The 15,663-nt window shown below is 46.6% G+C and overlaps 2 protein-coding genes across 14 annotated transcripts in view; both read left to right on the top strand.

Moving 5' to 3' along the window:
- Positions 1-444: 444 nt before the first annotated feature.
- Positions 445-5,030, top strand: LOC122370805 (thymidylate kinase-like). 9 transcript variants are annotated; one of them, XM_043346725.1, is made up of 4 exons: positions 788-812; positions 1,207-1,262; positions 1,617-1,647; positions 4,258-5,030. In XM_043346725.1, the coding sequence occupies exon 4, from the start codon at positions 4,260-4,262 to the stop codon at positions 4,929-4,931; it is 672 nt and encodes a 223-aa protein (XP_043202660.1). In that variant the 5' UTR covers positions 788-812; positions 1,207-1,262; positions 1,617-1,647; positions 4,258-4,259; the 3' UTR covers positions 4,932-5,030. The 9 variants fall into 9 exon arrangements, with proteins under 9 accessions (XP_043202659.1, XP_043202657.1, XP_043202656.1 ...); XM_043346724.1 differs by lacking the exons at positions 788-812; positions 1,617-1,647 and adding an exon at positions 445-599; XM_043346722.1 differs by lacking the exons at positions 788-812; positions 1,617-1,647 and adding an exon at positions 611-636.
- Positions 5,031-7,124: 2,094 nt separating this feature from the next.
- LOC122370803 (mitogen-activated protein kinase-binding protein 1-like) overlaps positions 7,125-15,663 on the top strand; it is a 69,931-nt gene continuing 61,392 nt past the window's right edge. For all 5 annotated transcript variants that reach the window (XM_043346717.1, XM_043346713.1, XM_043346714.1 and 2 more), the window contains exons 1-2: positions 7,125-7,772; positions 15,471-15,625. In XM_043346717.1, coding sequence (XP_043202652.1) covers positions 15,539-15,625 — 87 coding nt within the window. In that variant the 5' untranslated portion in view covers positions 7,125-7,772; positions 15,471-15,538. The remainder of the gene's footprint in view (positions 7,773-15,470; positions 15,626-15,663) is intronic.

Genomic DNA, 15,663 nt, shown 5'->3' with positions numbered 1-15,663 from the left:
GCCACGGTGTCTGATCCAGTGAATATAGCTGCATCAAAATATCCCTACTTGCCTGCCGGAATGCCGGTAGATGGCGTCACCTGAAGTGACGACGAGAGCGCACCTGCAGCGCCATCTGCCAGTTGGACCAGAACCCTGGTGGTGGCGCTACTGGTAATACAGACACTTTACATTCTTAGCACCATTGGATGAAAACTATGGGACGCTTATATTCTCAAACTGATTTTGAAATGGCTTTTCATTAATCGTTATATCTTTTTTATTCCCTTTTGTTGATTAGCGTTCCATTGATAAGATTGTTATTTAGTGGTCGTAGCCCCTTTATGAAACGCTACATATACACCGCATGTAGCCGCAATTGCCGCTTCTTCGCTGTACGTACCCTTCACCCTGTTCAGCGCTTTCATGTCTTCTGCTGGTGAAATCGATGTTAATTTAAATGACGCCATAGCAAATAATTTTCACCAATGACCATCGGTTTCTGGCTACTTAGCTCGTCATCGGTATCCACCCTCATCCAACCCTCATCCAAGATTACTTTACTACTCCCCTCATCTTCCCTCATCAATTGTGATTGGTCAAAACTGAGTTTTTCGCTGGTAAGCAGCAGTAGCACTTACTGAATGGGCTAAACAGGTTTGTGTTTATTTTATTTTAAGCTTCAATTTGCGCGGGAGAATTGAACGGCTTATTGATGGTTTATAGGGTTTATAGTACCCTGGTTTATAGTCACCGTGGTTTTACCAAACAGGGTGAAGTTTGTGCAGGAAGTTTGAGTTTGGATGTGGTTTGGATGAAGTATACATTTGGACGTTAGTGCGTGCAAATTGCAAGGCTGTATCATTGTCGTATTGATAAACTTCAACTTTGTATTGTGATGGCTACATTGTTTCGAGCATGACCTTTGGGTCTCTTAACTGATCTCAGGCAGCTTTTGCCAAATTGTCAGGGATTAAGGAACTCAGATTTGTTTTTCAATTGAAAAACACTTCTAGGAATAGTATTTTAGAGCTATTGGCAACAAACCTTCAATTATTTCTTTGTCTTGCTCACCTTGTGTGTATTCTCCATATTCTCATGCATCATGTGACATGTGAGTTGTGACTGAGTCTGACCTGTGTTGTCGTTGCCGCACAATCTTGATCTCAATCTATCAATAACTGCTGGTAGGTATGCTGTTTCACCTATTGTTTTCTTCTTCCTTAGACTGAAAAGTATGGGAGCAGAAACTAAAAGCAGTACCAGTACTGGAACTAGCCAGGGTGAGCCAGGGTTACAAGTCCACACAAAGCAGGCGGGAACTCTGATGCCGGCCTCACCCAGTCAACTGACCTAGTCAGATTCCATCAATACCAGCATGCCAAGGCTAGATGGATGGAAAGACAAAAGGAATCCAGCTTCATATTAATATGGCTCTCCAGCTGTTCGTCTCAGAAGGCATTGTCATGACATGCACATAAGCAGAAAAGAACACATTGCATGGGCCACTCGCCACGGCTTATTAATTTCCAACACTCATTTCTGATGAGTAACAAAAAACTGCATAAATGGTTATTATTTTCTGGCTGACCCGTTGTGTCTCACATATATCATCTTCATCTACAATGCTGCGCCAGCACAGCAGTTCAGCGAAGTGCCAGCTGTCAAGGAAGGCCCTGAGCTTTCAACATAAAATCTGCACTGCACCATATAGTTGCACCTGCTGAGTACCTCTGCAGTCTGCCCGAAATCTTGTCAACATTGCTATTTTTTGTGGGCTGGCCTGTTCCTTGTTTTATATTTTTATTTTGCTTTTCTGCATGCTGTAGATTGGGATTTTGGATTTTAGATGATTATTTTGCTATTCATGACGTGCTATTCATGGTGCAGCATGACATTTTATTCATCCGCAATGTTTTTTAAATGGAGGATCGATTCGGCTTTTCTTTTACGGAGTTGTATATCTGTACCTGTTAGGCTCGGTCGCCAACTATCACTATTTCAAGTGTCATATGCACGTGTGTGTACAGCCAGAGATGGTCTGTTTACGAGGGCACCACGTCTGATCAATGAATATTTTAGGGCCTCACCGACATCTGATATGTTTTTCGATGGTTTTAGCACATTCATGAGATGTGTCGTTGACTATGTGAGAAGCCGCTAAATGTCAGGGCCTCGTCTAACATGTTAACTGGGGGGGCAATTGCCTCCCCAGTCGGGCGGATTGCCCCCCCCCCCAGTGGCCAACATTTGCCCCCCCCAGTCAAAACGTGAACTCACAAAATTACCTTCTCTGCAATACGTTTTCATTAGGAGTCTTTCATGGATTTAACGAGAAACATTAAATAATTTGTTCAACAATTGTTCATGGCTACGGGAAAAAGCCAGAGTTTTGTGAATTTCAGGGCTCAGCTGAGAGCGCCAAGTAGCAAATTGTCAATTGGCAGCTGGCCCGTGACCCAACTCGTGTTTAACCCCCCCCCCCCCACTCAATCAAACGCCGGCCAACACGTATAAGTATGTTGATCACTGTCTGGTGGGGCAATGTGAGGGGGTAACACACTAATCTTAACCCTCGCCCGTATTGGTGTCTTTCCAGCCGCGAACGTATAGGGGGGGGGGGGGGGGGGTCCGTTGGACCCCCTTGCCGTTTCGCCCCTGATCGAGCTAGAGCTTCGCGGAAAAAAAACGACCGTGCTGCCCGTCACGAGAGAAAGCCGATGATACCCAATTTTAAGGTCCTAGGTCATCGGTTAACCTTCCAGGTCAGGTCAATGACCCGAAAGTCGGGAAAATCGGTACCTGTTAGGACGTCGTAAAGGGAGGCTGTTATGGGGTTTTCGGGGTGCTGATCACGAATGTCATGTTAGTTATGATCATAATGCATTTAGGCCGGGTCGGGTCAAGTCAACCAGTAAGGGTTTTGCCGGGTATTCGTAGTAGATGGCAACCGCCTCTGACAGCTTCGTAACATGTTACGAAGGCACTAAAACTACTTCGTAAATGTTCAAATGGTTGCTAAATTCGACTTCAGCTCCAAAAACTAGTCTAGAAACTGTAAAACTCGAAAAGGTGAACAGGGGTCATCAAAGGTCAATGACCTAACCTGACTTCCCGGTGACCCTGACACCCACCCTAATGCATGGGGGCAACATCATATACCATGTTTGAACGCTTGAAACCACGAAAAGACTGCAAACGCTCGGCTAATGCGAGCCGACATAACCGCGATTGCGGCCAAACATGGTCTCAAAAAGTAGGTCAAAGGTCATTAGGGTCAGGGTCATGACATTTTTAAGGTAGGTGTAACATTGATTGACGCGAGGATACTGAAAGTTTCGTCGCGATCGGCCGTTTTTTTACGCGAGTTATTTGCGAAAAACCGAGTGGCTCCGTTCGATACCCCCCGCCCCCGCCCCTATACGAGCATGGTTCGGATTGCCAGTTTTTTTTGCTTTTTTGTTAAAAAATCATGGTCTCAGGGCTGTGACGAAAAACAAGTGGCCTAAATCCGGTGAGAAAACAGGATTTGGGGGTACCCTAGGTTTGGCTCCTTCAGTCTTTGCCCCCCCCCCCCCCAGTGAAAATTCCTTAGACGAGGCCCTGCTAAATGTGCAGCTGCTCTTCGTGATTTTAATGATTTTGTCATTGTTTTGTGTTGTATTATTATAGATAGGACTTCATCTTTAAATGGGGTGTCCCCGTCGACGATGACTTAATAAACTAAAAAAATATTCCTGAACAAATAACCATTCTGGAATCATGACATAAACTCACATCGTACCTATGAACTTTTCAGATCAAGATCTACTTATAGTGATGTTAGGAAACTGAAAGATCACTAAAATAATTCACTTTTATGCATTCATGTGATGGAATCTACCTATCCTTTAACTTTTTTTGCTATTTTTTCAGTTTCATCTAAGTATAAGGCATTTTAACTTTGGAAGTCAAACCACCAGTTGTGATTGATGGGTTTGGGTACCCACTCGTCTCCCACTGATCATTGCACTAGGAGGGGGAGTGGAACTGTCCAGCAAATGCATTTGAGCTTTGGAGGAAAGTGAATCTGCTGAATGCCTTCCCAATGTTTTACAATTTATCTCCTCAATTCAAGCCAAAAAATGAATATAGATGTCTATTCTGAGGTGGCATTTGCCATGCCTGATGTTGGCTCATGTGATAACTGGCTGTCTGACTCAACTTTGTATGCATGAATTTGTATCGCAACCCGAGGCTAACTTTTAACTCCTTCCTGGGGTGCTACCCGTCCTTCAGAGATGGTCACATCACCAGCGAGTCGCCGTGGGGCGCTCATCGTCCTGGAAGGCATAGACAAGGCCGGCAAATCCACCCAGGCGCGCCGCCTGGTGGAGTCCCTCTCTGCGCGCGGCACGCCCGCCCAGCTGATGCGTTTCCCAGAGCGGAGCACGCCAATCGGCGGCCTCATCCACTCGTACCTCTCCGGCGGCGACTGCGGCACCGTCGACGACCGCGTGGTCCATCAGCTGTTCGCCGCCAACCGGTCCGAGCTACTGCCGCGCATGCGCGAGCTGCTGAGCGCCGGCGTCAGTCTGGTGGTGGATCGATACGCCTTCTCGGGCGTGGCCTACTCGGCGGCCAAGCCGGGCCTGTCGCTGCACTGGTGCCGCCAGCCGGACGTGGGCCTGCTTCGGCCCGATCTGGTACTCTATCTCCACCTGGCGCCCCAGGAGGCGGCTCGCCGAGCCGGCTTCGGAGAGGAGCGCTACGAGACGCTCGACTTTCAGACGCGAGTGGCGGCCAACTACGAGCAGCTGTGGGCGCCCTACTGGCGGCGCGTGGATGCGGCACGCGCTCCGGACACTGTGTTCGAGGAGCTGCTCGCGCTGGCAGAACAGTGTGTGGCCTCAGAGCGGTCCGCAGAACCTCAGCCACTCTGGGAGGGGGATGAGGCTGATACCAAGGTGTAGTGAGCTAGTTCATAATGAACTGCGCCAGTGTCTTCCACAATAAGTATGCTAACGAGTAACGACTGAGTGCAGTTCTTGTCAAAACGACAGGATGCCTGTGTGTTTTACACTTATCGCCATTTGCATGAATATCGAAAATATATGCTTCGATGCTTTTTAGAAAATAAGCATTTTGTAAATTACACGGTAGTCGCCAATCCCAACTTGGTTCTCTCGTCTGATACGCGTGGACCCATTCTCTTGGCGTGTATCATTGGTTCGGTTACGGCTATATGAAATGTTCTGGCGATGGAAGACCATCAGTGGTGGTTGAAGTGGCCTGGTGGCTAACACATATGACAGAAATCCGTGACATAAGGTTATGACGTTATGGGCTATGACATAAATCCGTGAACTGTACGCCTGTTCAGAGTCCTTCCAACGTGCATGCATTTACTATCATTGGATTGAAAATTGCCGATCTTTGGAATGCTTCCTGGAATAACGTCGACTGTCAGGAACTGATGAGCCAGAACCTATTTACTGCCGCTCGACGTTGTGACGGCGACGGCTATATCCACTGTTGTAGCTTTGAGTTCCCAGTCCACATGTGTTTGCGCTGCTCTGTCTTGGCAATATTGGGAGGCCACTGTGATAGCATGGATTAGGTATTCCTGGATGGGACACTCCGCCGATTTTCCGACCACCCGGCGGCGGCGGCGGATTTCCCGACGGCGAGGGCGCTGGCGCCATTTTAGCATTGCGGGCTATGGGCGGAGCGTGTCTTTTGGTATACTTTTGTCGTTTATTACTTACCTATAACCGATTTTGATGAAAATTTTTGTAAACCTGGTAGAACAGGAATTGAGGAATGTCATGGAAATATTCTTTTCCCAGTTTTGATTTAAGAAGTTGCTTAAATTCTGCTGACAAGTGAGGGTTCGTGATTACAGCCGAAGAGCTAATGTTAGAATAAAGCTAAGTTTTATGCTATAACATGAAAATAAGTTGATATTTGTATTAAATCATCAATAGGAACTTGTTTGACTGCCGAGGAACGATGATATTTGATGATAAATTGCATCGGCAAGTCAAGAATACCGGCTCAGTTTATGGGCATCAGGTAATGATTCCGTATGTGATAGTGACTAAATGGAGCCATAATAATGATAAGAAAGGACTAAAAATTATGTTAAAGTGTCTGAAATTGTGTCTTATGAGCTAAAGTTCGCTAATTTCGCCCCCCATTACCGCGTTTTTAGCACGCAAGCCGGTGCAGCGGCCGCCGGCGCACTCGCCGCCGATGTTTCGGAGCTCCGCCACCAGGGCGGCCGCTTGGTCGCCGGCGCTAGTGTTGGGGAATAGGGAGTGTCCTATCCAGGAGTAGGGGAGGGAGGTCATATTGCGCCACCTTAAGGATATCGGCCTATTGCGGCTAAAGTTGACCAGCTGCCATGCTTGATGATATCTCAAATTGTACCTCAGTTATTTTGGCATCAAATTACAACTCCTAATTTGTATCACACCCATAAAAATTAACAAGAGAAAAGTTTTCCGACACACCTGCAAAGGGCGCATTTACGGACTACCCCATCAAAAAGCGCCCATGCCTCTCATGTAAAAGCGCCCTATTAAAAACAACGGTTTGCCACCTAACTAAGTAGCCTATTTGAACGTGTCAGCCCATTAACCATTTATGCTGTGAAGGCTAAGGTAATGGTAAGGTGAGCGCTCTAATAATCAAAGTGTTCAATGAAATGTGTCCCAACAACGAGATGCTGTTTCTCTGGGTTGAAGAATAGGGCGCAAATAGGGTGGGCGCAATTACGAATGGAACACATTTTTCATGAGCTTCAAATATGGCGAGGACAGCGAAGCCACGGTGGTGATAAACTTTCAAAACTACCATTAAACGAGCAATTAACAATGATTATTAGTTGAATCACTATCTCTAAGATAAACCATGACACTAGCAAAGGTCGAAATAGACTGTTTCGCGTAAGAAAATAGAGGAAATCACAAAATATGGTCTGCGAGAAAGCTGAGACACCTCACCTGCCCCCGTGGACCGAAATAAGAGCGAGTTATTGGTGGTGAAGTAAATGCACACATTCGAACATTCATTCGAATCGAATTTTGGACAGGAGGAAGGTGTGGCGCATTTAAGAACATGGCGCAATATGACCTCTCTCCCCTACTTCATCCATGGTGATAGCTTCCAAAACGGGGATAAGATGACAGGTGGCGCTGTGCTCCTCTTAGCGGTGGCGCCACAGCTGCTGCCTTAGATGAATTTACATCTGCTGCCTAGCGCCACATTTCGAAGACCGAAAGTAATTGGTGCAATCGCTTGCAATCGGTCAACTTGCACTAGTTACTTGTCAATGCATTTCAAGTCAATCGGACTTGAAATTTGCATTTTGCTTGGTTATGGGCTGCTTCTCTCTTACGTTTACAAAGTTACCGTTGATATACACCCTCTCATGGCCATCTTTTCTCTTTCAAAACCTTTGACGATCGTGAGCCTGAAAGTCATTTCGCCGACTTTTGTATTTAGCTGCAGCGTTCAGATATGTATGCGGCGTAATCGCCGCAGTATCCGGAAAATAAATATTTCCACAGTGCTATTTCGCATTTTGAAGAGAAGGGAGCGTTATCTGTGTGTGGTGCTGCTGGTCGTAGCTTTAGCCGGTTTTGTTGATATTTTGCTCGATAAGTGGCGTTGAACCAGTAATCGGTAATCAGTAATCAGTAATCGTGAGAAGTACCGGACATCTGAGAAAAGACTGATCCTGACCGTCTGGCCACTGCTGTGCTGACAACGGGCCACCCGCCTGAAATTTGAATTATTGGGAGCAATCGGTGAGTTCTAATTGAATTACACACCTTTTTCATTGCTCTTTCATCTGTTGAACTGCGTCACAGAATTCTTGGGACTTAAGCAAATGACATGTGGATGAGCTTCAATATACTTTTCCTCAATACTTAAAGGAAATAGTTCACTTTCACGAAATTATTTTTTTTTGCAACGATTTATTATTTTTTATGTTCAAAATAATCAGCAAAGAAAATAAAACCTTTTTATAACAAAATATTTTTTTTTTCTATATTTTGATATAGGAAGAACTTTTCAGTTTCTGTAAGGCACACGCGATCCAGTATGAAAAGAGCATGGGTCCCGAAAATTCTTCAGAAACAGAGAAATTATCGCAGCCACCGGCATTTGGGCGATCTGCTTGATCTGATAATGTTCCCCTGAATGTCCTAATTGATCAGTACGAGAATTTCTCTAGAGTTCTCGTAGATAATTTCTCTAGTTTCTGAAGAATTTTCGGGACCCATGCTCTTTTCATACTGGATGGAAATATATGCAAGGCACACATCTTCAACGCAAGACACCTTTTTCGGGACGAGAAATAGAATATCTTTGCCTAGGGTGATCGTTGGGCTGTAAAAGCTCCTGATTTATGCTCGTCTCAGCCCAAGCTACGGAACTGCTATTCCAGTTCCAAACCCATGTTAAAAAGTGAACTATTTCCTTTAATGCTTTTCATTTTCCCTTGTGGCAGTGTCCCAAAATTGAGTTTTTTCTTGGGTGTCAGAGGGGAAAATTGCCCACCAAAAAGAGAGGAGAGAGTGAAAAACTGCTGATTCGATTAGATCCAAAAAGAGTGAAAAATGACAAAAAACGTGCATTTTATTCTAAGGTGTAGGATGCTTGATGCTAAATCGGGCATCCACACAACTGCTCTTTCTATAGGTAAAAAATCTAGGTTTTCTTGGTTGGGAGTGAAAATTGTTCTTAAAAATTGGTGGCGAGAGTGGGAAATAAATTTCATTTGGATGTCGTTTCCCACCCAAGTCCCAAATCGACAAATTTTGGGACATTACCTTGTGGCTCATGTCGTATGTCGTTCACAATGCTAACCTGAATCCATACCCTAACTGATTGAAATAGCATTGCAGCGATGCCCCCACGAGACAATAAAGAGTGAAAAGGAAAAGGCTTTCTGTATGTCTAGGGTTTTGTTTAGTCCTTCCGAGCTCCTTTGCTGCATAGGTAGGTACCACTACCTACCTACTGTCTGTAATTTCCTCAGTTATTGAAAGAGTGCTCACTTGCAAAGGGATGAAATCAAATCATCCTGTCTCTCTCTGATGTGAGCACTGAGCAGTGTACCTATGTCTTTTGTGCCTAGTGTTTTTCCTTCCAGCCTGACTTAAGTTAAGATGGTGGCCAGAGAGCAACAGCTGAACTCTGAAGGCTGTTGTGCTTCATTCAGCTCAAGTTGTTGATGACCTAGGTGTCAAGGATACTATTTTTCAGCAGGATACATCTCTGGACTCTAGTTTCATCAGTTTGTGTTGATGAGTGGGAACCTTAGCATCTGCACAGAGTACAGACTGAGACCCCATGACTCAGCATCTGATATGCTGTCATCATCACACTTCATGAGCACAGAACCTTGGAAGCTAATTGCGGTTATTGTACAATTACATTATAGGTGAATACTACTGTACAAACTTAAGGCAAAAACTACTATGTTGGGTCGTCCAACCCCTGACCCAAGTTGTAACATGACCTGACACAACATAGTAGTTTTTGCCTTTGCATGGCAGAATAGGTATCTGGTAGGTACCTTTTACCTAGTACCAACCACATAGCAATAACATATTTGTCTCAACATACTGATTACCTACTGTGTACAGGTTATTAGAGTTACCCAGTACCCACAATATTAAAAGAAGATTCAGAAGCCTAATTGCCTCTCCTGTAACATAACATCCTCCTCCAAATAATTGCCTGATAACCCATGAATTCAAGACTGACTTGCAAATGTGAAATATCTGACATGATTTGACGCATTTGAGCAAAGCTTATAGCAAAAGCAATCAGTTAGGATTATCTTTGCTTTCATGTTAGCTTGATTATATAGTGACTTGACAAGTTGGTCCTACATTTCAAGTAGCTTCTCAGTTGAATTGCATTGCTTTTAAATTTTAATTAAGGTAGTGTGATGCTGCCTCTTGTCTGTTTGTCAGCATGTACGTAAAATTGAAATTATAGATAGTAGGTAACCAACATGACAATATGTTAATTATAAAGTGTATAAACATGACTGAAAGCATAGAATATTGCCTAGATGCTGAGGTTTATTCTACAATGAAAACTTGCATTATCACCCAGTTTTATTGGCATTTGCGTGCCGAGATACTCGTATATTGTGATCTAGAATGAAGTGTGTCAGCTACGACTCTCGTCACAACCATGATAGACAAACTGCGTCATCCACGCTGTGATGTCGGCCTGAGGCCCCAGCGTCCACTCTGGCTGTCCGTCAGGGCACGAAAGTGCGTTATCAGGCCGCGTTAGGTATCGTAGCAGTATCACGTTATCTTACCAGTATCACGGCGCACAGTCGGTATCGCCCGTCACGGCGATAACGGTCAGCCGTAATTCCGGACTCCGGAGGTCTTAGATCTGTGTCACTTCATCAATTAGCTACCGATATTTGAAGTCTGTGTTAGTGCGTGTTTTTTTATATTGAACAGCGTTCTAATTGAAAATGTACAATATGTAAATGTTAACACAATTTTGTGCAGTAGTAAACCCGGATTCTTATTTCTAGGGCACTACAGGGTTGTGGCAAGTGCAAGGTCACCGTTCAGCTTAGATCGTCTACTGCAGGACCAGTTTAGTTTTGATCCGTGCTCTAGTCAGAATACCGTTATCTATTCACACGGCAGTGCCTCCCCGGGCTATCCGGTCTCAGGTGTTGACACGTTGTGGTGAGGCGGCTTGTCTCGGAGTTGAGTCAGTCTGTGCGCGGACAGGGTGGTCGGCGTCTGGTTGGCGCGGTCGCCCGCAGCTGTCGGCGGCAGGTGTCTACCGTACAGGTGTCTACGCTGGTAACGGGAAACGGAGCGCTGTCGCTGCTCTGTCATCAAGGCAGTTTTAGACGAGGAACTATATAGACAGTAGACTGTGACTGGGCGTAGATGGATTATTTATTCCGTCACTGTGTCTTGGCCACTGCGTTAACCCGCGCCCTGCTGGGGGTCCTGGATTTCCACGCCCTGCTGGGGGGGGGGGTGTTTGAACACCCCCCTTGTAACTCGGCTCCTGGGCCACGTAGCGATACGCGGAAGGCGGCGTTCGAAAGAGCGTAAAAAATAATGACGAAATCACTTCGGTCAATTTTTTGGTCAGGTCAAAGGTCAGGTCACCAGAGGTCATTGAAGGCAAAATTTCGCCGATTTCCAGGTCGAATGTCGAAAACTTCCAAGAAGCCAACGCATAACTCGGGAACCAATAGAGCTACAGCGCCGCGGAAAAGCGCATTCGATAGCCCTATTAACGCCCTTTCTGAGTAATTCTCTCAGATTTGACCTAACGTCAACGGTTTTGCCTGCAGGGGGCAAAAACTGCCAAAATAGCCGATTTTTTCGAAAACAGTTTTTATGCAATAACTTTTGACCCAAGCCTTTTACGAGCTTACTTTTACCGGCATCGTGTTCCTCTCGTCAAGACGCATCGAATGAACTATAACTTGACCTTGAAAGGTCAACTTGAAAATTTGACCTCAGGTCAAGGTCATGACCTGACCGGGAAGGGTCATGTTGCATATCAGTCGATCCGTATCGTCGAGCTGAACACATCTAAGGCGTTTTCATCGCTCTAGCATGCCTCTATCAAAAGTTATTTGCGAAAAACTGTTAGATACCATTCGTGACCTAAGATGACCTCAGGGCATAAACAAGGGTCACGGACACCATTTTCAAGTTCAGTGTGTCTAAACCACTTGTAATTCGGTGTTTGGGAGTGTTTATAATGTCTTTCCTCCAAAAGAGGCGCATTTCAATTTTCTCCCATTGACTTATAATGGGGAGGTCGCAAAATTGACCTGACCTTAGGTCATCGATATCAAAATTCTGAGATATACATTTTGTACATGCTATTGCTCTTAGCAATCGCTGAAAGTTTCAAAGCGATCGGTCACTCGGTGTAGCTATGACAGACATTGAAAGTTTTTATGAGGTGAGGTCACTTCAAGTGACCTGGTGACCTGACCTTGAATGACCTTGGTCTGAAATTTTCACAACATGTGTAGAATTGATGTATGATAAGGTGTACCAAAAACGGCGGCGCTCCGCGCCGCCGTTTTTGAGATATTCGCGAAAAACCACAAGGGGGGGTGTTCAAACACCCCCCCCCCCAGCAGGGCGCGGGTTAACCCTATTAGTGGCAGGGGGGGTTGTTTTTATCCACCCCTCAGGTTTTTCGGGAATATCTCCGAAACCGCTGAAGCTACGATGCTGAAATTTTCTGACTTTTCCTAAAACTAAATTGGGCACATTCCCTGAAAATTTCAAGTTCATAACTTTACCAGGGGCGGCTCCAGAGCACTGGGAATTGGGGGGTCCTATTCGTGAAGCGAGTCATTTGGGCGAAGATCACGATGCTGCACCAGTTTTACGAACAGTGAATGAAAGGTATCATGTGATAACATATACAAAGTTATTGTGCATCCTCTTTTGACACGTTTTTGCTATAATAGGCGGATCCAGGCGTCCATAAAGGGGGGTTATTTTTACCTCCCAACATAGGTGCCCTGACACCGCCTATGCATGACCAATACAATTTTAGTCGTTCTCTCATAAGAAAATTGTAACATAACAAGACCATTGCCACCCTTTTTAGAAACAGTACCAACAAAAACCTTATTTACTATACTTTTTGTGTACCCCCGATCTCAATGATCTGTATCCGCCTATGATTTTTGAAAATGCATATTTTTAGGATCCATGTGAATTCCTGGTTCATTCTCTATCGATCGGCAAAAGTTGCGTTAAGATTGGTTCAGAAACCTGGCCGTGATAAACAGTCTAAAATGTATCTGCAATTTGCCCTTTTTTACCCCCCTCTACCCCCCTATTGACATTTTTTAATTTTTTTTTTTTAGAAATGTAGATCTCGTTGAGCCAAATCGAATGCCGTTTGAATTTTGAAAATCGGCCCGTTAGATCTCGAGATATCAAGGGGGGGTCGTAAACAGCCCCCCCCTGTCACTAATATGGGGTAGCCAGGAGCCTGCCACTAATAGGGTTAACCCGCGACCTGGTGGGGGGGGGGGCTATTTTTTGCCCCCCTCCAGACTTTTCGATATATCTCCAGAACCGCTGCGCCGATCGTCACCAAACTTTCAGTACCCTCCCGGACATCAATTTTACACATTGTGACCAATTTTTTTCAAAGGCTATGATAGGTTGGCCGGAAATGACGTCAGAGTGACGTCATGTTCTGCCGTTTTCGACCCAAAAAAGGGTTTCGCGGGAAGAGCTGTCAGGCCTATAGCTTTGCAAACACAGAAAAGTGATAAAGACATAAAAGCTGTAGATTGGACAGGGCTACAAAACTGCTATCTCGGATTTTTGAAATTTTTAGATTTTGACCCCCAAAAATAAAAAAAATAGATTTTTTGGATATAATAATCGAAAAATCCAAAAAAGTTTTTTGAATTTCGCAAAAACCGGAATATATGTGATAGTCCTTACCGCCTTCCATCCACATACCAAATTTGAGATTGATACCTCTTTTTTTGGCGAAGTTATAGCGAAAAAACTGTTCAAAATTGATGACGTCAAATTTTCAAACTCAATTTTTAGCAATTTTAGACCCCGTAGCGCAAAACAAAGACCACCATTAGACTCCCCGTGACGAGCTGCATCGAATCAATACCCATTTTATGCAAAACTATCAACTTTAAAATTTGACCTATTTTGGCCTGACCTTGACCTGACCTTGACCTGAACTTCACCAGAAAGTGACCTAAGCCGTACCTGATAGTCTTATAACCAACACCATTGAGTTGGAAATGAAAAATTGGCCATAAAACATGTATCACACAACCTTAGTAAAGTTGGGCTCATGTGACCTGACCTGTGACCCTTGGTGACCTGACCTGTGACCTGACCTGGTATTGCCAGTGACCTCTAATAGCAACATATCTACTAGGCAACTGACGCCCTACCGCTGATTCTCGACAAAATGCGTTTTCCTCGGTGTTATAGCGCATTCCCTAGAAGCCCCGTGAACGGTGAAACATTTCATCTTTGACCTGACCTGTGACGTCATCGGTGACCCCGAGGTCAATGAAATTTGGTTTCCTTCGACAAATTTGACAGGCCTTTCGAACGCCGTTTGAATTCTGCGGATCCGTCCAGTAGTTTCGGAGATACGAGGGGGGGGGGCAAAAAATAGCCCCCCCCCCACCAGGTCGCGTTATAAACAGACCCCACCAGGGCGCGGGTTAACTTTCCGGCCGCCAACAAACCCACCTTGTCGGTCCACCCACCGGGCTCGACCGAACACACCTACATGCGGCGGGCCAGCGGCAGCGGCGCCGTGGCGTTGCGGCGATGCCCATCAGGGCCAATTCAGCCGGTTTGGCCAGACGTGACGGCACGTCTGCTCCGCGGCCGGCGGCGCGGCGCCGGGCTGCTCTCCTCGTCACGTCGCGGCGTCTCAGTTTACCACGCCGGTCTGCACAGCTCCGCGCCGGTCGGACCGACCGACCGGCCGACCGGCCGAGTCTCACGGCACCGGTCTGAAGGCGGCCGGCGCGCTGGACGGCCGCTCTGCACACAACACGCGCCAGTCAGCCGTGAACACCTCCCAGCTGGGTCTGATATAGAGCGCAGAGCAGTGCCGTGAGACGGACGGCGGGCGTGGCCCGTGGTTGGACGGGCCACGACACTGTAGAATGTTTGGAGTAACGCTCGATGTATCGGCCCGTCCGGAGAATCCCTCCCTACACGTCGCCCGTCCCGGCTTTGCACTGGTTGATGCAACTAGTGTGGCGCCGACAGACTTTACATCATACGTACTGTGCCTTTTTCATGTCCCGTGCTCGCTAATGTTTTCCGGTTAAAGTCGTGACGAGCGACACCTTGGTTGTGCTCGCTACAAAACACCGTCTTTGTGTGACGACATTCGTTCAAGAGATGATCTTTCCGTCTGTCGCTTGATCAGTGTTTTGTCGAGAGCTCAGCGCTGTATTTGTTCGATAGCTCTGCGTCGACGATCGCCCTGTGCGTGTGTGGGCCGCGATTTAAGTGCGGCCTGTCGAGTGATCGATAATGGAGTGACCCTGACCTGTCGGTGTGGGTGTCGTGTTGCGCTGCTGCGTATCGTGACGTGTGCCCTCTGATTCTGCGGTGCTTCTCGATTCGGTCGGCTCGAACGTCTCGCCCGCCAGGTACGAGACATTGTTTTGGTAGACTGCCCTAAATCACCTGTCTGCAACTCAGTTTACAATGCAGTACCACATCTTAGCCTGTAATGTCCCTGCTGTACCATTGTGAGTCCCCTTCCCTCCCCTTTGCGCTTCCTCTGAGGCTTAGTTCTTTTGTCTGCAGCCTCAGCTGTCTCTGACTGGGAGTTCCTGTCCGGACTGACCTTGCCCTCCCCTTCCCGATGTCTGCCGTTTCCCAGCCGTCTCCGCGGACCTGTGCCCCCTCACCGCCCGTATTGACCGGTGTGCCCTGCTGTGTCGACAGGCACGCGTCCTACGCTGACCCTCGGCCGACCCACCATGCGGTGACCAGGTCAGCCGGTGACAGTCGTCATGGAGCCGCCCGCCCCGCCGCGGCGGGTCATCCGGCCGCCGACGCTGAAACGCGGCCGCTCGCAGGACGTCCACCACAGCGAGAAGGTAGTGTTCCGCCGGGGTCGTGCGACAACAGGAGGGTA

This window comes from Amphibalanus amphitrite, unplaced genomic scaffold, assembly GCF_019059575.1.
Source record: "Amphibalanus amphitrite isolate SeventyFive unplaced genomic scaffold, NRLGWU_Aamphi_draft 001169F_arrow, whole genome shotgun sequence".
In the NCBI taxonomy this organism is placed as follows: Eukaryota; Metazoa; Arthropoda; class Thecostraca; order Balanomorpha; family Balanidae; genus Amphibalanus; species Amphibalanus amphitrite.
Note: the sequence above shows the minus strand (reverse complement) of the source record. Positions and strands in the feature narration are given on the sequence as shown.